The 26,716-nt window shown below is 43.9% G+C and overlaps 1 protein-coding gene across 2 annotated transcripts in view; it reads right to left on the bottom strand.

Annotated features, from left to right (window-relative positions):
- The window catches only part of ADGRA3 (adhesion G protein-coupled receptor A3), a 127,945-nt gene extending 107,836 nt beyond the window's left edge, over positions 1–20,109 (bottom strand). Inside the window, exon 1 of one of the 2 annotated variants that reach the window (XM_002814636.4) lies at positions 19,585–20,109. In XM_002814636.4, coding sequence (XP_002814682.4) covers positions 19,585–19,841 — 257 coding nt within the window. In that variant the 5' untranslated portion in view covers positions 19,842–20,109. The remainder of the gene's footprint in view (positions 1–19,584) is intronic. The other variant, XM_063723340.1, reaches the window with a different exon arrangement.
- Between the last annotated feature and the right edge of the window lie 6,607 nt (positions 20,110–26,716).

Below are 26,716 nucleotides of genomic sequence, written 5' to 3' on the forward strand. Positions count from 1 at the left end.
AAGTAATTGATCAGGAGTAAATTTCTTTTATAAAAGTATCAGAGTTATAGGTCGGGCGCGGTGGCTCACGCCTGTAATCCCAGCACTTTGGAAGGCCGAGGCGGGCGGATAACGAGGTCAGGAGATTGAGATCATCCTGGCTAACACGGTGAAACCCCGTCTCTACTAAAAATATTAAAAAATTAGCCAGGCGTGGTGGTGGGCGCCTGTAGTCCCAGCTACTCAGGAGGCTGAGGCAGGAGAATGGCATGAACCCAGGAGGTGGGGTTTGCAGTGAACAGAGATCACGCCACTGCACTGCAGCCTGGGGGACAGAGTGAGACTCCGTCTCAAAAAAAAAAAAAAAAAAGTTTCAGAGTTAATACATGAAAAAATAATAATACAATTAGAGTATCATCATTCTGCAACACTAATTATAATTGATTTAGGCAATGATACCAACAGCTGTTAAACATCATTTTTAAAAAAAAAAAGATATTCTATATCCCATTAATGTAAGTATATACATCACCTTCTTGCCAGAGGCACACTTAAATCTCAGAAGTGAAAAGTGGTACCTCAAAATAATTTATATCTGTCAATGTGAATTTGCATTCCCTTTCTGTGAAGATCCGGAAATCTCCTTTGACCTTTACAACACATTGGTTATGAGGACAGGCTCTGGAGTCGGGCTGACTCGGCCCAAGTCCTGGTTCCATCACTTACGTCTGGGTGACCTCAGGGAACTTAATGAGCTTCTATGCCTCATTTCCGCAAGCACAAAATAAGGATAATCATAATGATCTCGTTAGGGAACTATGAAAAGCAACCAACACAACATTTAAAACACTTACCACAGGATCTGGCACATTCGGAAAACATTACCTATTATTATTTTACCACATTTTCAATGGATCATCTGTCTTTTCTTACTAATTTACATCAGTTCTTAATACCTAGCAACCAGCATTTTTCCTCACCACAGTCCGTGGTCCAAATCCTGGGAACCTCTCTCTATTAGAATATACTGGGAGAGCACACTTTGGAAATTATGATTCAAGAGTGAAATTGCTTAATATTAAGTACAGAACCTAAATAATTCTACCAGTAAGAAATCTTGAGACCTTTTGTAAATATAAGTGGCTGAGCCACTGTTAAAGTAGGTATTGAAACTCTACTTCAAACGGTGAGGAACCCTGATATATACAAAAGGCCATTATGAGTCCAATACTGGACAACCAAAGAAACAATTAACGCACGTATATAAACAGAGTTTTGGGCTTCCGGGGCCACTGGCAAATGATGGCACATGTGCCACCACCCCCCATACCATACCCATGACAGATCATTATTCAGTCCTGTCATTTCCCTGATAAGCTCACAAAGCACTTCCAATAGCTATTCCCAATTTATGGGGGCAGCCATTCAAGAAATCAACTGGCACCACTGGTTCTACCGCAGAAACCATCAAAGGCAACTATGATCCAAATGTACTTTTATAACTTTTGGGGCGAATCATAACCAAAAACAAGCCTGCCCACTTAGAGAGAGTTAGGTGGGGAACAGAGGGAGACAACAGAAGGTCGACGGGGAATCGGCCAGAACACTGGTGTCAAAGGATTCTGTAATAAATATGTGGTAATACAGGCAAAGTCATAAAAGGTGGGGGGAAATGCAGGCAAGAAAAATAACACTGTGATGTGATAAAGAACCTGCACGATGTCCATAAAGTCTGGAAATTAACTTTTTTTAAAAAAAGTGTGCGTATGTGTGTGTATTTGTATACACAGTCATCAAGGACATCTTCACTATAAAAAAAAGTCTCTGTTTCTGACATGACACCCTGCAGGTTCATCTGGTACTCAGAAATTCAGAGAAGCAGGCTGGTCTACTCATGGAGTTGGGGTTCAAAAGCCTATATTCCTATAGCAGAGAGAGGAACAAGAGACATGCAAAGGGGCAACCAGAGTTCACCTATTAAAAGAGCTCCAGTGAGGCCGGGCACGGTGGCTCACGCCAGTAACCCCAGCATTTTCGGAAGCCAAGATGGGAAGATCACCTGAGGTCAGGAATTCCAGACCAACCTGGCCAACATGGTGAAACCCTGCCTCTACTAAAAATCCAAAAAAATTGGCCAGACATGGTGGCGGGCGCCTATAATCCCAGCTACTTGAGGCGTAGGTTGCAGTGAGCCAAAATCGCATCATTGCTCTCCAGCCTGGGTGGCAAGAGCAAAACTCTGTCTCAAAAAAAAAAAAAAGGGATCAAGTGTTCAGGCTGGGTGTGGTAGCTCATGCCTGTAATCCCAGCCCTTTGGGAGGCTGAGGTGGGGGTATTGTTTGAGCCCAAGAGTTCAAGGCTACAGTGAGCTATGATCAAACCACTGCACTCTAGCCTGGGCAACAGAACAAGACCCAGTCTTAAAAAAAAAAAAAAAAAAAAAGGCCAAGGACAGTGGCTCACACCTGTAATCCCAACACTTTGGCAGGCCGAGGCAAGCAGATCATCTGAGGTCGGGAGTTCAAGACCAGCCTGGCCAAAATGGTGAACCCCGTCTCTACTAAAAAATACAAAAATTAGTCGGGGGTGCTGGCGGGAGCCTGTAATCCCAGATACTCAAGAGGCTGGGGCAGGAGAATTGCTTGAACCCAGGAGGCGGAGGTTGCACAGTGAGCCGAGATCGTGCCATTGCACCCCAGCCTGGGCAACAAAAGCGAAACGAGTTTCACAAACCAAAAAAAAAAACAAAAATAAATACAAATCAAGTGTTCAGATCTTAAAGACAGGAACTCAGGGACAAAAAAAGAAAACCAGTTAACAAGGCCGGGTGCAGTGGCTCACACCTGTAATCCCAGCACTTTGGGAGGCCAAGTTGGGTGGATCACCTGAGGTCAGGAGTTCAAGACCAGCCAGATCAACTTGGTGACACCTCGCCTCTACTAAAAATACAAAATTAGCAGGGCATGGTGGTGCATGCCTGTAATCCTAGCTACTCGGGAAGCTGAGGCAGAAGAATCACTTGAACCAGGCAGGCAGAGGTTGTAGTAAGCCGAGATTGTGCCACTGCAATCCAGCCTAAGCAATGAGCCACACTCCGTCCCAAAAAAGAAAAAAGGAGGGCCAGGCGCGGTGGCTCACGCCTGTAATCCCAGCACTTTGGGAGGCCAAGGTGGGCGGATCACAAGGTCAGGAGTTTGAGACCAGCCTGACCAACACGGTGAAACCCCGTCTCTACTAAAAATACAAAAATTAGCCAGGCGTGGTGGCGCATGCCTCTAATCCCAGCCACTCAGGAGGCTGAGGCAGGAGAATTGCTTGAACCCGGGAGGCAGAGGTTTCAGTGAGCAGAGATCACACCACTGCGTTCCAGCTTGGGTGACACAGCGACTCCATCTCAAAAAAAAAAAAAAAAAAAAAAAACACAGAAAACCAGTTAACAAAAAGAGAGCTCAAGATCCCAACACAGGCATTAGCCCTAGGGGAAAGAGGGCAGGTCTCAGCTTGTGAGGGCAATTAGTAGTGAGAAAAGGCAAGCAAAGATCCGGAAGCAGGCAGGCCTGAGGCTTAAGTACAAGTAGCCCCAATGCCCCCCTTCCCCGAACAAGTAAACAACCCTCACCCTTACTATTATAATGCAATATAATGGTACAATCAGCCAATTCTAATAAAGCGACTGGAACTTCATTAAATGTGCATGTAACTTCTGTGGCTTTAAAAAATACACGTTAGCAATGTTGTTAGGTTTGGTTTCGTATGTAAAATCACAGAACTTTAGCAGTTAAAGAATCAATAAAGATAGCCTAGTTCAAAAACCTTATTTTACTAGTCAGGAAAGTGAAGGCCAGAAATGTGATTTGCTAGGCGACACAATTCTATTTGGTAGAAAAACCAATGCGAATCCTCACATCCATTCACAGTCTCATACTATTTCCCTTTATCCTCCATTCTGATCAACTTTATTAAATAAGGTATAGGAATGACTGTTCCCTGCTCACCCAGCAAAAGCATGACATGTAAAGAGAACTAGAGTGTTACGAATTCATGTCACTTCAGATGGAGGCCTCCCAAAAATGCATCTACTCCCCCTATGATGTTCTTATTCATCTTAACATGGCAGCTGTTTGAGATAGGGTCATTTATTATTCCACGATAAAATTTTCAATCTCAAGAATGCAGCAGATAAGCAAAGAAAGACTGATTGTATAATAAATGGATGATGCTACAAACCTAAGTATAAATGCCATTGGTCATCTCCACAACCACTTAATCACAGTAAAATAGGATGTTAAAATTCTTTCCTTCAACAGTTGTTAGTTACTTGGACAAAATATGCACTAGGTGAAAATTCTCAGTTACAGGTTGTATAGCCCTCATTCTAAATGTCTGGGACCAAGAGTGTTTTTGATTTCACGTTTTTTCAGAATTTGGAATATTTGCATTACACTTACTGGTTGAGCATCCTGAACTCAAAAATCTGAAATCCAAAATGCTCCAAAGAGCATTTCCTATGAGCATCATGTCAACCCCAAGAAGTTTTGGATTTTGGAGCATTTTGGATTTCCCATTTTCATATTTGAGATGGTCGACCTGCACTTTGCTTTCCCGTCTGTCAGCCATCGCTAAAGGAATGCTTCCATGTAAACAAGTTTTCTGTAACCTGTTCTACAAAAGGCTTACCCCAACAACACTACCAAAGAAAGCACTTAAGGTGTGACTTTCATGAAAACAACAGTACTCAGAATTGAAGGCCAGAAGCCAGGCCCAGCAGCCTATGTGTAACCTGAGAAGATCAATTTACTTGTCCACGCTTCAGTTGGCACTCCTGTAAAATGTAGACAATACCGAGCTCATAAAGCTGTTTTAGCAACCAAGTGAGAGGTTGTACGGGGAGCATTTGGCACAGCACCTAGAACACGATAAATATTCCAATGTTGGTTGTTATTAGAACTTTCAAATCAGTTAAGGACACTTACAACAAAGTTCTGAAAGTCAAAGAGCTCTACAGACACCTGAAGTTTCTCTAGTCACAGTAGTTCACGAATATTACCAAACCAGTTTTAGGAGGAAGTTAAACTAGCAGTAGAAATAAATCTCTCCTTTAAAAAAGCAAGACAATAACAACAACAGGTTTTTTTACTCTGTTGTGATGGTTAATTTTACTTGTGAATGTAAACTAAGAGGTGCCCAGATAGCTGGTAAACCATTATTTCAGGGCGTGTCTATGAGGGCATTTCCAGAAGAGATTAGCACTTAAATTGATAATTGAGTAAAGTAGATGATCCTCCCTAATCCACTTTGGGGAAGACCAAAGTAGACTGGTCCTCTTTAAGTAGACCGCCTACTTTAAGTGGGCATCTTCCAATACACTGAGGGCCTGAATAAGCAAAGAGGCAGCAGGGCAAATTCGCTCTGTGCTAGAGCTGAGACACTTGTCTCCTGCCCCCAGACATCCGGCCTTAAGTTCTTAAGTTTTCAGACCCAGCCCAGGACTCACACCCTCCCGTCCACCTGATTCTCAGACTCTCAGACCTTTGAACCTGGACTGAAACACATCACCAGCTGTCCTGGTTCTCCAGGCTACAGATCATGGGACTTCCTTATAACCATGTGAGCCAACACCTACAACAACTCTCCTCTTAAATCTATCTCTTCATCTAGCCTATGGGTTCTGTTTCTCTAGAAAATCTTAATATACCTTTATATTAGGTAACTCTACAGGGGTTCCATCAAAACGAGAAACAGGTCTATGAAATTAATTTCATGAGAAGGCTAAAGAGAAGTGTTTTCTGAAATCCCATTTTCTTGAAGGAGAAAATGAGAAAGGCCAGGATCTTCAGTTTTCCTTTACTATCCAGCAACATCCCAACAAAAAAATAAAGGCATCACTAGAAAATAAACTTTGGGTCAGAATAAACTGCAACCATTAAGGCTTATCAGCTTCATAGACCAGCAAAATAACACAGAAATTAAAGAGCAAGAAAGAATCTGAATGAGTCATGTTATGCTCACCTCCCAGAACTCTCTTACCAGTCACCGAGGGAGCCTGTTATTCATTGACTGCAGGTCCTGGGGACTCCCCACGTTTCCTTTCCATTGTAAAGCTGCCACCACCTACACTCCCTCTGGATATACTAAGACTTAGTATAAAAGGTCTAAACAATTTCCTCTCCCATTTTTTGCTCCACACAGTAACAGAACAATGCCAATGTAAAAAGTTTTATAATCACAAAAAAATGGGAAAAGATGAAAAAAAAACTAATACGAGAACTAAGAATATTATAAAACTTAAAAAAAAAAAAAAAAGTCTTACAAAGTTTCTGTCTGTGGTTGCTAACTTCTAGCTAAGCTGATGGACAAGTTTTTCAACTTTATCCCTGAGGGAAGAACTCGAATGTGTAATTTTTTTTTTTCCCATCAAGGAGCTCTGAAAAGTCAAATCCTAGTAGAACAGTTCACTAAGGTTCCTTAAGTGGGCAATAATCTCAAGCAATCTCTATTTCTCATAGGTTCAGACTGGAAGACACCTATTCCCAGGAGCCTTATCTCAAAAAGCATAGCATCCCCTAGGAGGTACTACCCCCTTCCTGTAACTATTTTGGAAGGGAAACCACTCAGCCAAGATAGCCAGGTCCTCCTGAGATCGACAACCAACCCAAACCAGGTGAGGGTGAAAGAATGGTTTAAGTAGTAAATACAGTTGCCGAATGCAATAATTAGTAAGTATGAAACCAGGTGTGTCCATCAAGCTAAAGGACCAGAAGAGGAAGAAGTATGTAGTGATGAACTTTAAAATGGTCTAATCTAGGCAGACTTCAGCAAGAGCATGGGACAGAAGATGGTGGTATATAGGCCACATATAGGGTGGAATGCTGGAAATTAGGACAGGCATTGAGATATATCACATGCAGAATGGCAGATATATCATATGCTAGACAGCAATAGGCTGAAACTGAAATAAGAGTTTGTAAGGAAATGAAGAGGATGGACTCAAGCTAGTTTTCAAGAAGTTCACTTAAGAAAGAGTGGTCACTCAAGCATGGTGCTACAAAGGAGTATTCTGGGGAGAGGAGCTTTTTTAACAGAGGAGGAAAGGAAGTGGCTATGTGCAACAAGGAGAAACATCACAAACTGGGAGAGAACTTCAAAACAGAAAAAAGAAAAGCAATGGCTTCTCAAGAGGTAGGTGGGAACTGGATCAAGAAATGAAAAAAAAAAAATCTGGGTGAAAGACACTTTTTACTATCAGATGAAGAGTGGGAGTTTAAGCCTTGACCTTGTATGTTGGTTATGTTGCTTTGAAGAGTCTCAAGTTTATCCATGACAGATTCATCCTGCATAAGACTAATGCAAGATTCTGACCAGTCCTACTTAAGGAAAAAAAAAAAACAGTAAGAAAAATGAGACCTCTTTGTACAAAGATTTACTGAGTGCTTACATGCTAGACTCTAGGGATGCAGAGATAAACATGGCCATCAAGAGTCTACAATCTGGTAGGAGAACTAGGGTTGTAAATAAATAATTCCAAAACAGTATGACAGCTGTCATAATGCAAGCGAACAGGAGGTAAGAGATGGTCCCAAGGAATGGAAGAGCCAGCCTAACACTGTCCACTGGGGTAGACTGCACTTCCAGGTTACTGGAAAGACTTTAGAATTCCAACTGCATCTTAGTCACAAAGGAAGAGTTTGCATTTGGTCTCATTTAAAACAAATAAACAGGTTAAAAATAATAATAAATCTAATAGAAAGGATATCCATCTTAAACACTGCCCTGGAGATGAATACACCAGTAGTCAATCTCTCTTTGCCTTTCTCATAAGAAAAGAATCAGGAAGAATTGCACAATAAAACAAAGAATGTTTTTAAGTCTTATCTTGATGGGAAATGAATTAATTACTTAGATCCAAGCAGGCTTAAAGAAAGAACATTTCAACAACTATGTTAAAGAACCTGCATTACAGTTATATCTCCATAGTTGCTCTAACTTTCTTTCAATTAACTAGAAGGAGGCACAACCTGCTTTCTACTATTCCACCCACAATACAAGGCCATGGTAGCACTGGCTGTTAAATGCCTGTCACTATACTAGGTGCTACGGATACATGAGGAAACGAAGTCTCTGACACCTCAATAGAACTGACATTCTAGATAGGACCAGGTCACATACTTGGAATCATGTATTCTAACTGAGCAACGTCCTCATATTGGGAGTGAATTTAATTCACGAACATTTACCGATCGCATTTACTAATCACATACTGTGTATGATGTATACAGTACTTGGGGAGAGGGTAGAGAATGGCACTGAGACTGGGGAGCTTAGACAACTTAAGGGAACCTCTACGTCCCCCTAGTCTTGGTAGGGGCACATTTATTCTTCCTGTGTGGAGACATCTCAGCCTTCAAGAACAATTCTTGAATACGTGGGGTGCAGCACTTTTACATACAGAGTTAGCAATTTTCACAAAAGATTTTTTCACGCTTATCATAGCACTGTCTTCAGACAGAATTATAAAAAGGGCTTAATAAAAATTCTAAATAGAGTGAAGCCTGAATTGTCCATGGTGAGGGTGATGGATAATTTAGCCGTGTGTGTGATACCCAATTCTACATACCTGCCCCCAATCATGGTGAGTACTCAAGAACAAAAGATTGCAAATGTGCACAATTCAAACATTATGCAATTTAAACTTCAGAAGGCAAAATAGGGGAAAGAAAAAAAAAAGACAAAAAAATGTAAGTTTGAAAAACTTTATTTAAATTAAGAACCAAGAATGTCAGTCATCTGAAATGAGGCACTAAAAGAAACTACCAAATGCCTAATACCCGAGTTGGTTCAGTTTCGCAGCCTGACAACAAAGCTATGTGTCCTGAAAAAGAAAATCTCGTGTCTCTCCAAGGTGCCTGTCAACAGCAGGCCCTCAAATACTGTTGGACAGATGCTTGCTGCTGTTAGCCCTCTCATTTTCTTCATTTAACTCCACAGTACATCTCTAAAACCTTGTTGTCCTTACCCTTGGCTTCAGCACACCACTCTCTGCTTTACCAATAGTCGTTTTTCCTGGCTCCTATGAATAAGGCGCTGTCCTGAAGGTCTCAGCTCTCTGTCCTAGAAATGTCTCTTGATTTCATCGTCTCTGCTCTGCTTGGACCAGCCCCTCCCTCCCACATGAGGCAGCTGCCCTCAATTGGCTCCTGTGCTCTTTCTTCTACCTTCTTTTGTTGTGGCAGATGACTAGGGTTAACCCTTCAGGTCGCTGGGCTACTAAGCAGCAGGTTCTCAACCCAGGTGTTATCAGAACCACCCCACGGGGCTCTGAAAAATACCAACGTCCAGGCCCCATCCCTGAACAATACATCAGAACATGAAGTCTGTGGCCCAAGAATCTGAACTTTTAATGCTTTCTGTTGATTCAAATGCAAGGTTGAAAACCTCAACCACAAACTGACCAACCAGGTTACAGGAAGGTAGGGATAACTACTCCTCTGATGCTGGGACCTGGATGGATGCAAGCCTAGTGCAAAGGGCTCTGGCCAAGAGCATCCTTCACCATTTCACTCCAGTGCACACATCATCATTGTCTATCTGTGTCATGGCATGAAAAATCTTGGCTAGAACTGCCATAAATAATGCAGGTGACTGTGTGAGTCACTTAGCAAGTCTAAGACATTCTAGGTGGAAAAAAGGTTTTGTGCCCAGCAGTGGGACATGGGAAAAAAAGCAATGATGGTCACAGAGCAAAAAGATCCATCAGTCCCTTTGGCAAGGTTGTTCTTAAAACCGTCTTGCAAATTCTCCTTTAGAAACTCCTGTTGCCCATTTAGAATTTCTGAAATTCTGGCCAGGCACAGTGGCTCATGCCTGTAATCCCAGTGCTTTGGGAGGCTGAGGTGGGCGGATCATTTGAGTGAAACCAACCTGGCCAAGATGATGAAACCACATCTCTACTAAAAATACAAAAATTAGCTAGGCATGGTGGTGGGCGCCTGTAATCCCAGCTACTCGGGAGGCTAAGGCAAGAGAACGGCTTGAGCCCGGGAGACAGAGGTTGCAGTGAGCAGACATCGCACCACTGCACTCCAAGCTGGATGACAGAGCGAGACTCTGTCTCAAAAAAAAGAATTTCTAAAATTCCACGGTCATCCCCCTGCTGTTTTAGCAGAGTATAACAACAGAGGAAGATGCAGATTAAATCACATCAAAAACAGCTACAGGGTCACATCTAACCGAGGGGAGGTATGACAGATATTAAATAGCTACAAGGCAAGAGGTGAAGCTCTAGGAAGAGGTACAAGACTAAGATAAAACTGGTCTAGTAGACCAAAAGAAAAGTCAAGCCCAGAGGTAAGAAGTCACATACATCCACAAGCTGGGGTGGCACTGAATATTTGCTAAATGAATGCAAAAGCAAGTTTAGGATACAAATTTAGGAAACTAGGGCACAAATTACCAAGAATGCAACTGGAGAAGAGTAAATACCAAAAGTGAAAGTTTTGGTCTTTGGCCAGCCCACACTGTATGCAGGAAGGCACAGGAAGGCATAGATTTACCCTGGGACTCACCACCTGCAGACAAAAAAGAACAAAACAACCAGGGGTGTTGAAGATGGGGGGAGAAGTAGGAAGGTGCTGGAGTATTTTTCTACCAACCTCTTAAACCTTCCATTTTTACCCTTCAGGCCCCGAACAGGAAAGATCTGAGGACAAGAAATGCTTTGCTGGATGAAAAGCAAAATAAGGCCGGGCACAGTGGCTCATGCCTGTAATCCCAGCACTTTGGGAGACCAAGGTGCACAAATCACTTGAAGTCAGGAGTTCGAGACCAACCTGGCCAATGTGGAGAAACCCCAACTCTAGCAAAAATACAAAACAGCCAGGCATGGTGGCGCGTCTGTAGTCCCAGCTACTCGGGAAGCTGAGGCACAAGAATCACTTGAGACGGGGAGGCAGAGGTTACACTGAGCCAAGATCGCACCACTGCACTCCAGACTGGGTGACAGAGTGAGACCCTATCTCAAAAACGAACAAACAAACAAACAAACCAAGGCAAAAGCAAAGCTTAGTATCTGCAATGTGCTCAGTGTGGTACTAAAAGTGGCCAAGACAGACATGTGCCTTCTGGGAGGCACCTACCTCATCTCTGTCCCACTCTACCCGCTACACATAAGTAATTCCCTTACTAGACATGCAACATTTCTGAAACTTTAGTCAAGACAGAAAAAAAAAAATCCTTGGGAGGAATAGTGTACTTCTGTAAAGCTCCCTCTTCAGACTAAAATTGTATTTGAACATAAATGCAAGCTAAACTGTACATCAAGCATTAAAATTATATTGTTTTACATTAAAAACTTATTGAGCAAGTTTGCATCTATAGCTTCCTAATCTTTGCAAAAACTGAGTTAATAAGCTACTAATACTCGGCTGGGCGCGGTGGCTCACAACTGTAATCCCAGCACTTTGGGAGGCCGAGGTGGGCGGATCATGAGGTCAGGAGCTCGAGACTATCCTTGCTAACACGGTGAAACCCCATCTCTACTAAAAATAAAAAAAAAAAATTAGCCAGGCGTGGTGGCGGGTGCCTATAGTCCCAGCTACTCAGGAGGCTGAGGCAGGGGAATAGTGTGAACCCAGGAGGTGGAACTTGCAGTGAGCAGAGATCGCGCCACTGCACTCCAGCCTGGGCGACAGAGCGAGATTCCGTCTCAAAAAAATAAAATAAATAAAATAAGCTACTAATACTCAAAGAACTCTGTATTCTGATCTTTGTTTATAAGAAAAATGTTGACACAATAAATTAGCTATGTTCTCTAGAGTTAAGATTCCTCCATAGCATCAAGCCAGTAAACTACTGCCTCCTGAGAAGCAGCTGAATGGAAAAATAAGTCATTGAATAGTCTTCCAAGAAACTTCATCCCGTGTCATTTTCTGAGTTACTTTCAGGAGTTTTTACTTCTGTCTTTGTTTTTTAAACCATCTTTACAGGCTCCTGGGAACAGAAGCTGGAGCTGCACTGGGAGCAACCTCACCAAAACATTACCATATTCGTTTGTTTTGGGACTTGGTATCTTGCCAAACCCACCAACTTCTCTCATGTGCTCTCCTGGTGCTGGAGGACTCCAAGCAGGCAAGAAACAACAGGATTTTGAGTCTGGGTGATACGCAACCCTGTCATCATATCAGAAAAGCTTACGACTTGCATTCATGGACCAAATGCCAAACTGTGCCCTCAATCCTGCAAGATTTCTGAGCAATATTCCCGGTAGGAATTCGAGCCACTTTCCAACACAGTCTTTATGTGTGTGCTTGCCACACACACAAGATCAAGTAGATCACATGTGACTGCAGATAGATTTAACATACCCATCCTTGAATCAGGGATCCCACAGCTATGAACCTAATAAACTAAATAAACACATGTTCTCATTTGCTTTAATAAGGTAAACATGAATTTGCATCCGTCTTCTATCCCCCACTTTTCCTGCTTTTCCACCACGTAGTCGTATCTCTGTTAGCATTACTCTTGCCCATAAAGAACAATTACGTACCCACCCATACTCGAGGCGCTGTGCGAAGACAAGTCAGAGTCCTTGCTTTCAAGGGTATATGCATTCTGAGAGAAGCACCAGTATCATAGAAAGTGACACAAGAGCACAAACACTAATAGCTACCTGGGTTCAGGGATGGAAGGATCAAAATGCCACAACAGTGAAGAGTTCGTAGCAGCTGAGTTGGGTATTAAAGAATATCCCAGAATTTCCCAGACAGGGGTTCCAAGGTAAGGGTGTCAGCAAAGGTACACAGGAAGCAAAATATAAATTCTCAGGGGACATTGAGAGGTACACCTTGGTGAAGAGCAAATAATTTGTATAAAAGACTGACCCTTGGATGAAAGCATCACGTCTTATTTTAACCCTGAACCACTGGCCACTGTGTTTACAACATAACACCGCCTCAACCGATGTCCATGGAAAAAGTAATCTGTGCTGGGTATTGAGAAATCAGGCTGCAGACGTATATAAGATTTTGCATTCATAGATAACAATCTTACTCTTGATCCAGTGGCTCTGCTGGTGAGAATTCAGGCCGTGACGTCTTGCTGGGCTACAGATTATAATCACTTTGCTCCTCTCTCCCCTGGCTGCACTCACCTGGCAAAGAAGCAACCTGGCCACACCCAAGGATTCCCATCACTAGGCTGAATCCAGGTGGAGAAAAACAATTGCACTGACCATCTCCCTTTGAATCTGATCAGAAGGCAAAACTGGGAAAAGATCCTCCCTGCTGACTTTCCTGCAATCCCCAGTAGGTTCACATTCCAAAAGAACATTTCTCTTCTCTTTCCCCTTCCTCTTGGCCCCTTTTTCCCTCGCCCTGCCTAGATGTCTTTGAGAAAATAGAAGCAACGGGGCCAGAATTCCCTCTTCGTCCCACCTGCACCCCACTGCCCTCCCGCCTGCCTTGACACCCATGTTCCACCCTTTCTCCCAAGACAAGGTATTCTGCTGAACCCCTACCCACTCCAGAAGGGATTGCGCCAGGTTCAAGAAGAAACCCAGAGCTAGTGAACAGAACATGGAGTTTCACTGAGGGCTTACATGCAGGGGAGAGAGTTCAGTGCTGGTGGGCTGGACAGGAGAACTGCATGCCCCAGTGGCTACAGGCTGAGCAGAGAAACTCTCAACTTGCAAAAAGCATGCAGTTCACAGCCGGGAGTGGTGGCTCACGCCTGTAGTCCCAGCACTTTGGGAGGCCGAGGCGGGCAGATCACGAGGTCAGCAGTTCAAGACCAGCCTAGCCAACATGGTGAAACCCTGTCTCTACTAAATATTCAAAAAAATTAGCTGGGCTTGGTGGCGTGCACCTGTAATCCCAGCTACTCGGGGGGCTGAGGCAGGAGAATCGCTTGAACCCAGGAGGCAGAGGCTGCAGTGAGTCAAGATCGCCCCACTGCACTCCAGCCTGGGCAACAGGGCGAGACTCCATCTCGAAGAAAAAAAAAGCATGCAGTTCACTCAGCATCTTCACTTAGCACCTTCCCCGCAACAGTCTCCACCTGGCAACCTTCAATTAACCCTAAAGGGCCTTGATCCCCCATATGGCCCATGTTCCATGGGATAAGATGGAGACTCACGTGTTCCTCATAGATAAGAAATGATTTTCCGGGTGGGCCACTCCCAGGCTCCCAAGCTTGGAACTCCAAACCACATTCAGATGCGTCTGCCATACAGTCATTCTCAGGCTATACTTAAGTTATTGCTATCTGGTGCACTGACTACACATGTGGAGAATGAACTTCCCAGGTGCCATCAAAAGCCAAACCCTTCATCTGTGCTCCCATCCCACTTCTCTTTTCAGGCCACCCAAATTGGCTTATTCACCTGTGATGCATGGACACTGCTCACGGAGGGCACCAGACTCCAGGCCATCAAATCCAGTGGTGTTTATTCCTTGGTCTTTCTGGCTTAATCTCTCAACACCTCAACTGGGAAGGCCATTCCAGCCTTGACACATAAACTTCTCTTAGCTTCCAGGATGAGATTCTCCCCTGGTGCTCCCCACAGCCTCTGCAGAGGCTCCTTCTCAGCCTCCTGTTCATGTTCCTCCACGTTCCAGTGTGATTCTGCCTGGGCTACCTCCTCTCCCCTCTGTGCACTCTCTCCTAACTGACCCCACCCAGGCCTGTGTTTGAAATACCACATACGAGCCGATGGTTCCAAAAGCTCTCTCCACTATTCGCCCGATACAGTCTCTCCACTTCAAGTGGGCCAGCCACCACCTGCCACCCTTCCTCCCGAATGCCTTCTCCCCACTCAATCCAATCCTTCCCTTCCTTTAGCCCATGCTCAAGTCCTAACTTCTCCAGGAAAATAAAATACCTTCCAAGGACTCCCCAGCCACACTGATCTCTCCCGTTTGGGCTTCCTGAAGCACTGAAACAGTCTCCAGCACAGGATTTATTACTTAATGAGGGATAGTCTTTTAATTGTTCCCTAAATGTCTGCTTCCTATTGTGCAAATCCTTCCTCCTAACTAGATTTAAGTCTCTGAACAATACGAGCATTTCTTTTCTTGTACTTTGTACTGAGCCACACTGGTGATGTCCAAAATAACTATTAGTTCTTTGATAACAAACATGAAGAACCAAAACTCTAACACTATTTTTGTGTGTTAGTCTGAGAAAAACCTGGAGGTTATCTGACAAATTACAAGTAATTTTTGTTTTATATTTTTATTTGTCTAGAGTCACCATGTAGCATCACGAGGAACCTGCATTTAGAAAGGCAGTGATAAATCTGTAAAACTTTCCATCAATGAAATCCTCAGAACTTTCAAAACTTACATTATTGAGCAAGATTTAATATAAATCACAGAAATATAGTAAGTAAGTATATTTTCAACAAAAACATTAAATGTAGGTAAATTTTTATTCAATTTCTGTGTTGTAATAATAGAAGCAGTTTAATCCCTCAATACAAAAGTCTACCTGAGACACGGGGAACACACAGTTAAGCCTAGGATTTCTGCCAGACCTTTCTTTAAGCATAGCTACAGAAACAAGTGGTGTTCATCAATACTGTCAAAGGATCTGACTTTCAGGCTATGATGAAGACCAGTTCATCCACTAAATAGAAATAGCTTTATTTTTCATGATTAAAAAAAAATTAAATCCCATCTTTGCCATTCTCCCAGTTCCCATCAGTTAATTTTCCTCTCTGTGGCCACATCACAACTCAGCTGAAAACACCTGGCCACACCTAAGTGATAAAGGCTCAAAACAGGGAGCCTGGCTGTCCTCGACTCGGCCGCTACAGACTCCGCTCTGACCACCCTGGGCACTAGACACCTTTGACATTCCAGCAACAGCAACTGCACAGCAGCATAACCAGATACTGTCCTCTCCAAACCCGTGGGCACCTGGGGTCCCCCACTTCCAACCCATCATTTCCTCCCCTTGTTCCCTCACCGTTTTCTTCACAGTTATCTTTTTCTTTCTTTTTTTTTTTTTTTTTTTTAAGACAGAGTCTCACTCTGTCACCCAGGCTGAAGTGCAGTGGCACGATCTTCACTCACTGCAACCTCCGCCTCCCGGTTCAAGCGATTCTCCTGCCTGCCTCAGCCTCCCTAGTAGCTGGGATTACAGGTGCAAGCCACCACGTCTGGCTAATATTTGTATTTTTAGTAGAGATGGGGTTTCATCATGTTGGTCAGGCTGGTCTCGAACTCCCAGCCTCAAGTGATCTGCCCATCTCAACCTCCCAAAGTACTGCGATTACAGGTGTGAGCCACTGCGCCCGCCCCACAGTGCTCTTTTTCCTCTTTCCAGAATTGGCTCAGGATCCTCAATCCCACTAGGATTGAGGGAGAAGGAGGCCTTGGTTGCCCTCCTCTGGGTTTCTTTTGCTGCATGTGCACCCTGGTAATAGAGCATCGACCATACTGTTCTGAGACTTAGTCATGAATTTTTCTCCCCAAATATCTGTAATTTCCTGGAGAAGAAAGACCATGTTTTTATTTGTATTCTGTCGTGAGCTGCACAGTGTTTCATAGAAAGAAACGTCCAAGTCCTGACCTTTTAACGTGATCTTACTTGTAAACAGGGTCTTTGCAGATGTATTTAATTAAAGGATCTTGGGATGAGATCATCCTGGACCTAGGGTGGACCCTAAATTCAATAACTGGTATCCTTAAAAGAGAAAGGAGAGGACTTGAGACACACAGACACACAGACACACAGGGAGGCCAATGGAAGACAGATGCAGAGACTTAAGTGATGCTGCTCCAAGCCAAGGAAAACCAGAAGATGAGAGATGCAAGCATAAATTCTTCCTAAAGTCCTCATAGAGAGCACAGCCCTGCTAATAGATTGATTTGGGGCTTGTGGCCTCCAGAACTACGAGCGAATAAATTTGTTGTTTCAAGCCACCAAGCCTGTAGTAATCTGCAGCAGCCCTAGGCACTACCACACAGTCCAAACTTCAACACGCGACCTACTACCTAGGGGCCACTCAACAAAAACTGTGCTCAACTAAGATGAAGGCAAGGTGAGGAATGAGAAAGCATCGGAACTGCAGGATGGGAATATGGGACGTGGACTGAGATGCTACTATGAGAATTCTAGTGAGCGAGTCCCTTATCTACAGTAACTCTAACTCTTTCCCCAGTAAAATGAGGAAACTGGCCCATAAGACCCCTCTATGGGGGGCCTCATATACCTTGAACCCTCTTCAGCCAGAACAACTTTTCTCTTTTTTTTTTTTTGAGATGGAGTTTCATTCTTGTTACCCAGGCTGAACCGCAATGGTGCCTTCTCGTCTCACTGCAAACTCCACCTCCTGGGTTCAAGCAATTCTCCTGCCTCAGCCTCCTGAGTAGCTGGGATTACAGGTGCCCGCCACCATGCCCAGCTAATTGTTTGTATTTTTAGTAGAGATGGGGTTTTAAGCATGTTGGCCAGGATGGTCTCGAACTCCTGACCTCAGGTGATCCACCCACTTCCACCTCTCAAAGTGCTAGGATTACAGGCGTGAGCCACCACGACTGGCAGAACAGCTTTAATTGATCCTTAATTGTATCTTCTTCCCATTCACTAAACAAATTTTATTATTTTTTTTTGAATCGGAGTCTCACTCTGTTACATAGGCTGGAGTGCAGTGGTGCGATCGGCTCACTGCAATCTCTACCTCTCGGGTTCAAGTGATTCTCCTGCCTCAGCCTTCCAAGTAGCTGGAATGACAGGCATACGCCACTATGCCTGGCTAATTTTTGTATTTTTAGTAGAGACAGGGTTTTGTCATGTTGGCCAGGCTGGTCTTGAACTCCTGACCTCAAGGGATCCACCCGCTTTGGCCTCACAAAGCGCTGGGATTACAGGTGTGAGCCCACCATGCCCAACCTTAACTTTATTTTCATCTAAAAAGCTTTCAGGCAAAAAAAAACAAAAAAACAAAAAAACTGGATTAAAATGACATTTCATAGTTACTTATATTTTAACCAGTTCCTAAAAAATGTAGTAAAATCGTTTAACTGATAATATGCTCAAAATCAATTCACCACCATATCCCCTATTTTTTTCTGCAAAGCAAAATCAACAATTTACTAGTAGTTGACCTAATCCAGCTGAAATTGTGGACACTTTTAAGTCAGAAAAACTGGACCTAAACATGAGTCAACGTAAATGCCACTCATTGACCCAAAACCTAAATGTTTATAACATAACTGCATGATGACTAATTTTTGCAGAGTAACAAAGAAAATCTCCTCCAACATTGGGATCTTCTCCACTTGGACTGTAATTAAAGTCCCATACCGAAAATTTCCACTTCAAAGAATCTGGCTAAGAAATAAATAAATATAACTGCTGCCACCACCAAATGGTAACGTGTTAGTAACGGAGTCAAACAAAACAAAAACTCTTTCACCCATCTTCATGCCTCCATAAATAGACACATAGACACAGTTTTCATGGTTAAATGTTTCCTAATTGAAAAAATGGAAATGAACGGTAAACAAAGGTGTTAGTAATGAAATGTATACCTGGCCTACCTGTATATACTCCTGCTGAATTTGGGTTACATTTAAAACCATACTTTAAGTGTTTTCATAGATCATGCTGCGGCCCTTGCATTCATGTTTGTATAGTGGCTGCCTTGATTCTTTTTTTAGGAAACCAACCAAAACAACATAGAGGAACCCCGAGCCAAGGGACTCACATTTCAGTTGAACAAAATACCCATGAGAAACACTTAGACTCAAAACTTTCCAAACCAATTCATCCTTCTGCAAACAAACTCGACAGTCACTGGGGCCAACTGTTCAGCTAGAATTGGCAAAACTACGTTTGCAAAACTGAACCGTGAATCCCAGCACAAGTGAGTTACCAAAATTTTTCCTTCCAGGTGGAAACTCAATCCGAAAATCAAAAATCCCTCGAGTTGGAAGGCTCAACAAACCCACAGTTTTCAGTTCCAATGTTCCTGGCTTTTAAATATGAGCCCTCACAGACACGAAAACGGGACTGCAAGGTACATAAACAGATTGATCTGAAAGGTTTCCAGCCCTTAATAACAACTCTATCTTAAAAGGTGCTCTTTAACTGTAATAAAACTAAGATAGCAAAAGGCAAAGGAAGCGTCTTGGGGTTTGGGCTCGCACACAGTCCTTGTGTTTTGCAAACTCTACCACGTAAGTGTAACTTAATTTGCAAAGAAGTAGAAGGACTGGCGCTTGTAATCAAGCACTGTGTTTTCTGGAAACCCAAGCCCAGGATGAATGAGCTTTAACTCTGTCGACTGCGTGTTTACTTGCATCCTCACGTGGCACCGCGCAGCCCAAAAGCGCTGCGCCGGGGACAGCGCGGGGAGCGTCTAAGAACCCGAAAACTTTACTTTGCAAACTAGTGGAGCTGGGAGGCAGCTCGGACGCAGATTCCCTTGCCTTTCCCTGAACTGCACCCATGCCAAGCACACGAGGTCTTTCCTAGCACCACCCCCTGCCTACAGCTCCACACAAAGGCGCGTGGGTGCCGGCTGGCCCCCGCTCCAAAGTTGAGCGGAGAGATAAGAAAGAGCCGAGCGGGGGAGGATCGGGCGTCGCGGTAGATACTCACAGGGTGACCGTGCGGTTGGGCAGAGTATCTGGGGGCACGACCTGCGCGAGCTCCAGGCTGCTGCACACCACCTTGCCCTCGGCGGCGCCCGCCGCCCTGCCAGCCCCTCGGGGCCGCCCATCGTGCTTGCAGCCGGCGGGCAGCGCCACGGCGCCGCCGCCGCCGCCGCCTCCCAGCAGCGCGAGCAGCGCTAACAGCGGGAGCGGCAGCAACAGCGGCGGCTGCGCGCCGCCCCGCCGGCGTCCGGGTGGCTCCATGCTGCGGGCCGGGGCCTGCGGGGCGAGCGGCGGCGCACTGGCCTAGCGGGCCGCCCCGGAGCCCAGGCGGGCAGGAGCGCGGCGCGGGCCCAGCGGCGACCGGAGCCTCATGGCGGCCGGACGACTGGCCTTCCCCGGCGCCGACATGCTCCTTTGTCCGCTGCGGCTGCGCTGGGCCTCGAGGGAGCCGGGGGTCACGGCCGCACGGGTCCCAGTGCCGCTCTACCGCCCGGCGCGAGCACCGCCTCCTCCTCCGCCGCCGCCGCCGCTTTTGCCGCTGCCTCCTCCCCTGGCCAGGACCCGCGGCGGCTCCTCCCCGCCCGCCGCCGCCGGCCGCCCCCGCCCCCGCCCCCTCCCCTCCTCCTTCCCGGCTCTCCTGCTCTCCGTGTCTGCAGCTGCCCGGGACTTCGGGGAGGAGGCGCGCACTCCCGGGACCTGCCGAGCCCGACTCCGACCCGGTGCGCGCCCGGGCCTCGGCCTCCGGGCAGGAGTTGTGGGGAGCCCGCGGGAAGGCGGTAACTCGTAGAGAGAACGGAGGAAAGTTCGAGACCAAACTCCACCCGCAGTGGCCACTCTCCTGCTCGTTTCCCTTCGCCGCCACCGCGCTCGCACCTCGGTCACAGGACAAAGCCGTCTTGTGCGCTCCTGGAGACTGCCCATGTGGCCCAAGGAGCCTGGCCCCGGAGGATGGAGTAGGGACGAGAGTAGGGAATTTCCCTGACCAACCCTATGGGAAAAGTACCCAAAACCAAGTGTTTCGGAAGGAATCGCCTTCTCACCTCATTATGGTAGTCTTATTTGTCCCAAATACACTGGAGCCAGGAAACAGGTTCCTCTTCAATACAGTGAACAATCTGAAGCTGTTTCTGGCCTTCAGCAACAACAGCGATGGTCTCTAGAGGATGCATCTGGACCTCACTAGAAAGGCAGCCTTTTGAAAGAAATTTGACAAGCAAAGATGCTTGAGATGTTCACCAGTTCGAGCAATAATGAGCAAACCCTCCAAGAAACCCCAGCAGAATTGATTACTCTGACTTCCAGCCTCGCCCTAACATTTGCAAGCCCAGGGCTTACCTACCCTATGTTTAAAATTTTACAAGGACTGTATCATGCTAATAAAATATATTCTGTGCTCCTGCCTTGAGAAATTACCTTCATGACAACCTGGAAGGTTTGTAAGCAGGATTCTCAGACACCTTGGAGTTTCTCCCTGAAACATGGCAGGTGGGAAAGAGTCAGATCCAAATCTTTGGCCTGTACAACCTCACCGCCTTTGCTTCCTGTGCCCAGCTATCTTCAAGGACAAGAGGGGATTTTTTGTACCTGTGTGTGAACACCGCAGCCCACAAAACCAAGTTCTGTTCACACTTTCTAACAGCCACCCTCTGTCTGCGTTTCAATCTCAGGTGTGCCTATACCAGTTGTTGGGTCCTTCATCGGGAGGACAGTTCTCAGAAGAAGCTAGCTCAGGGCCAAGAAGTGGCTTTGGTAATACCAGTCAGGGAATTCCAGGGTCCTGGGTTTTGGGGACATAGTGGGTACCCAGTCTATAGGTGCTGGCCTGGAGATTTTTCACCCCATAAGAAGAGTCAGGTTGGTGTCCTCTAAAATGGAGGGCGTAGAACACAGTTTTTCTTGCTTGGGTCTAAGGACACTACTGCCTCTGGCCCCTACAAAATTTATCTTAGAGACCAATTTGCAGGAATCTATTTATCTGGCTAGAGCTTTCTCAATGGGAAGTAAATAAATGGTCTCCATTTATCATACAGTGTTGTATTAAATTTGAATAGCAGTTCATTTGACCAACCCAACCATGTCCAGTGCTGTCTAATAATACATTCTGTGATTGTATAGCTGTTCTAGTTCTTTGCTGTCTAATATGGTGGCCAACTGTGGCTACATAGTGTGTGGAATGTAGATAGTGTGCAATAAGAATTAAATTTTTCATTTCATTTTAATTAATTTACATTTGAATTTAAATGCCCAGTGGCTACCCTGTTGGTGTTGAACAACATAAGCCCAGACTCTATGATGGAAAGAAAAAGTGGGAGATTATCTGCACCATTAAGTGACTTCGGATCTATAAATAACCTTAGCAGGCAAACTGGTGCCTCTGTGTTGAGGTGGGTGAAATGGATCATATTTCTCTTGAATTTATCTGAAGAATTATTATTCCCTAACAAAATCATGATCTGTTTTTTGATTAAGATAAAACTTTACTACAGATTGAGCATTGAGCATCCCTAATCCAAAAATCCAAAACCTGAAATGCTCCAAAATCCAAAACTTTTTGAGTTCCAACAAGTAATACCTCAAGTGCAAAATTCTACACCTGACTGCATGTGATGGGTCACCATCAAAATGCAGACACACTATGCAGTTTACTAGCATCCCCAAGGGAAAAAAGCCCCTCCCAGCCCTTTTCTGCTGCTATGTATCTTTTCAGGGCATGCCCAGATTCCCCCATGCAAGCGTGCCCCCCAAAGGTAATCAAATGGCATGTGTGCAGGCTGGATTCGCCAAGGACAAGTTCCCCACAATGCCCACACTGGGCCTTCATCTACGTGCATTACTCACTGTGGGTTTGCTTTTTTGTTGTTTTTTGGTTTTTGTTTTCCTTTTCTTTGCTCTGTGGTGTAAAGCTATTGTTGATATAAAGAAATATCAGGCCAGGTGCAGTGGTTCACGCCTGTAATTCCAGCATTTTGGGAGGCCAAGGCGGGCGGATCACAAGGTCAGGAGTTTGAGACCAGCCTGGCCAACATAGTGAAACCCCGTCTCTACTAAAAATACAAAAAATTAGCCAGGTGTGGTGGCGGGCACCTGTAATCCCAGCTACTTGGGAGGCTGAGGCAGGAAAATCGCTTGAACCCGGGAGGTGGAGGTTGCAGTGAGCCGAGATCGTGCCACTGCACTCCAGCCTGTGTGACAGTGCAAGACTCCATCTCCAAAAAAAAAAAAAAAAAAGAAATATCAAAAAAGCCTGCAGTTAATCTGTGGTTATCAGTGATAAGAAAAAGAGGAAGCATTTATTATGTTTATGCAACAGAGCGTCCAGCTGTTAGAGAAACTGGACAGTGGTATAGGTATGAAATTTCTTACAGAAAAGTATGGTGACAGAGTGACCGCCATGTATCATCTGAAGAAACAGAAGGATAAATTGTTGAAGATCTATGCTAAAAGTGATAAACACAAGTAAATGAAAAATAGGAAAACATTGTATGATGCAAAATATGAAGATCTCAATTGTGCACTGAAAAAGTGGATCCATCAGCATCACAGTGACCACATGCCACTTAATGGTATGCTGATCATGAAACAAAGATCTATCACAATGAATTTGAAACTGAAAGGAACTGTGACTATTCAACAGGCTGGTTGCAGATATTTAAGCAAAGACACAGCATTAAATGTTTAAGGATTTGTGGTGATAAAGCATCTGCTGATCAGAAAGCTGTGGAAAAAGTCATTAATGAGTTTGCCCATATCATCGCTGATGAAAACTGGATACCGGAACACGTCTATAATGCTGACGAAACATCACTATTTTGGCATCATTGCCCCAGAAAGACACTGACGGTGGCAGATGAGACAGCCTCTATAGGAATTAAAAATGCCAAGGACAGAATAGCTGTGCTGGGATGTGCTAATGTTGCAGGCAGGCATAAGTGTAAACTTGCTGTGATAGGCAAAGGTTTGTCCTCTCTTTTTTTCAAGGAGTGAATTTCTTACCAGTCCATTATTCTGCTAACAAAAAGGCATGAACGACCAAGGACATCTTTTCTGATTGATTTCACAAACATTTTGTACCAGAGGCATACAGTCACTGCAGGAAAGCTGAACTGGATGACGACTACAAGATTTTAGATTCCTTGACAACTGTTCTGCTTATTCTCCAGCTGAAATTCTTATCAAAAATCATGTTTATGCCATATATTTCCCCACAAATGTGACTTTATTGATTCAGCTATGTGACCAGGGTATCCTTAAAGCATTGAAGGATAAATATAAAAATACTTTCTTGAACAGCATGCTAGCAGCAATAAACAGAAGAATGGGTGTGGAGGTTTTCAAAAAAAGTTTAGTATGAGGCCGGATGCAGTGGCTCATGCCTGTAATCCCAGCACTTTGGGAGGCCGAGGCAGGTGGATCACCTGAGGTCAGGAGTTCAGGACCAGCCTGGCTAACATGGTGAAATCCTGTCTGTACTAAAAAATACAAAAATTAGCCAGGCCTGGTGGCGGGCACCTGTAATCCCAGCTACTCAGGAAGCTGAGACAGGAGAATTGCTTGAACCTGGAAGGCGGAGGTTGCAGTAAGCTGAGATCGCACCATTGCACTCTGGCCTGGGTGACAAGAGCGAAACACCATCTCAAAAAAAAAAAAAAAATTTAGTCTGCAGGATGCCATATATACTGTTGCCTATGCTTGGAACATAGTGACTATAGACAGAGTTGTGCATGCCTGGCACACTCTCTGGCCTGCAACTATGTTCAGTGATGATAAACAAGGTAGTGACTTTGAAGGATTGTGTATGTCAAGTGAGAAAAAAAATAACGGCTGATCTACTTACACATGCAAAAAATATACCCCCAATGTCTGTCTGTCTGTAAGCTGGAAGAAGTGAATATCAAACAATGTTTGTCATGGATAATGAGGCTCCAGTTGTTCATTCGCTGACCAATGATGAAGTAGCTGAAATGGTTTTGAATCAAGTTGATCATGATAATCAGTGACAATGAAGATGATGTTAACACTACAGAGAAAGTGCCTATAAATGACATGGTGAAAATTTGTGATGGGCTTACTGAAGGCCTAAAGCAATGTTCATTCATAACAGAACAAGAAATCATGTTGGTTTATATAATCAAAGAGGGACTTCTAAGATAAAAACAGTTGGTAATGGGGCAGATGACTGGAGAAAACATTTTAAAAAGGCATCCAGCTGAATGCCTCAGAGGACCCACTTTCTAGTCCTTCAACTATTTCTAAGATTTCTTCTTATCTAAAAAAATAAAATACAGTGTACAGTAACTATATAATTAAAACACAGCATCGTAGGTGGAGACCGAACATGGCTGTTGCTTGTTGTTGTTATTGTTTAACAGCTGATGGAGGTATTCTGGGGGTGCTACTCTGCTGCTTAGTTACCCTGAACACTTTATTTTTTCACTGCATTAATGGTATGTCATGTTTTCTACTGTTAAGTACTTATGTGTGAATAAATGTAAGAAAATGATTATTTATCAGTAGCGTATACATTCAGAGTCAGGAATGATGGTGATGCCAAACAACCATGGATTATCCACGTGGGTGGCTGAGCTAGGGACACCTTTGCTCTCTGATGGTTTGATAAACACAAACTTTGTTTCCTGCATAAAATTATTTAAAATATTGTATAAAATTACCTTCAGGCTATGTGAATAAGGTGTATATGAAACATAAATAAATTTTGTTTTTAGACCTGGGTCCCATCCCCAGAATATCTCATTATATATATGCAAATATTCCAAAATCCAACATAAAAACACTTCTGGCCAGTTATGGTGGCTCATTTCTGTAATCCCAGCACTTTGGGAGGTCAAGGTAGGAGGGTCTCTTTGAGGCCAGAAGTTCAAGGCTGCAGTGAGCTATGACATCACCACTGTGCTCCAGCCTGTTGAAAAAGCAAGACCATGTCTCAAAAACAAAACAAAACAAAACTTTTGATCCCAAGCATTTGAGATAAGATGTGCAACCTATATAGCAATACGATAGATTTTAATAACCATAAAAACCATTTATATTGATGTAGCCAGAAATAGTCATGTGAAGTTAAAGTATGGGAATATTTTGAAGTCTATAGTTGAAGTAAGTAAATGTGTCTATTTTGAAATGTTTACCACTAATACTAATATCAATTTGGTATATATCCTCTTTTTACTTCATTGTAATTGAAAAAGTTATTAAAAAGTACAGAATTTTCAGAAAAAAAGAGATATCCAAGTGGTACCTTGAATCCAAGGATTAATATGGAGAAAATGTTTTTATTACAGGGATAATTTCAGCCACTGTTGCACAGAAATCACTCATACTATCTTTGAAAAAAACAACAGGTCTTTATAGATCACATACACTAGTATATTAAAGCTGGAACTAACTTGAGAAAGTATATTTTTCAGCACTGTAGTCATTCGAATGCCCAGAGCCCTGAATTATTATTATATCCCAGCGTGGGTTTATGAGGACATGACAAACAATCCTTTCTACACTTACAAAGGTCTCAGAGGATGACACTTTCTGAAATTGTCTCTTACCCCTCAGTCACACTGGAATCTAAGCTTGAATTAAGCTACCCTAGCATGGACAGCCTCTTGCCAAACAGGTCTATCTACTGCTGATCCTCCCTCAGGCCTCAAGAGCATCACACTATTTGCAGCTGAAGAAATTAATAGGTCCTTTGAAAGTTCTCACTGTGTTTGTAATTGTTCTACTTTAGAATGTGCTATAGAAATCACTTGTTAACCATACTCGGGCATATATTGTCCAGCAGAACTGTATTGCATCAACTGTTGCTTTAAGGATGGTAGATGGACCACATTCCAATGATTCTGTGTGGCGAATCCTGTCTTACTGTGTTATGTGAGGCTCGTAGGAGAGTCAAGAGAAATACACAAATATGCTTTGTTTTTCTTCTTAATAGAGAAACTGTATTAACTCTGTGTAGGTATGTGTGTAAGTATATATATTTATATGTGTAAACAATGAGTATGTATATATGTAAGTATACATGTTTATATAAAATATGTGTGTATCCATATGTATCATTAATGATTTTTTTCATGTCTTTCTTGTCTACCAGACTGAGCTTCTGAGAGCTTTTCTTTACCTGCTTC

This window comes from Pongo abelii, chromosome 3 (assembly GCF_028885655.2).
Source record: "Pongo abelii isolate AG06213 chromosome 3, NHGRI_mPonAbe1-v2.0_pri, whole genome shotgun sequence".
In the NCBI taxonomy this organism is placed as follows: Eukaryota; Metazoa; Chordata; class Mammalia; order Primates; family Hominidae; genus Pongo; species Pongo abelii.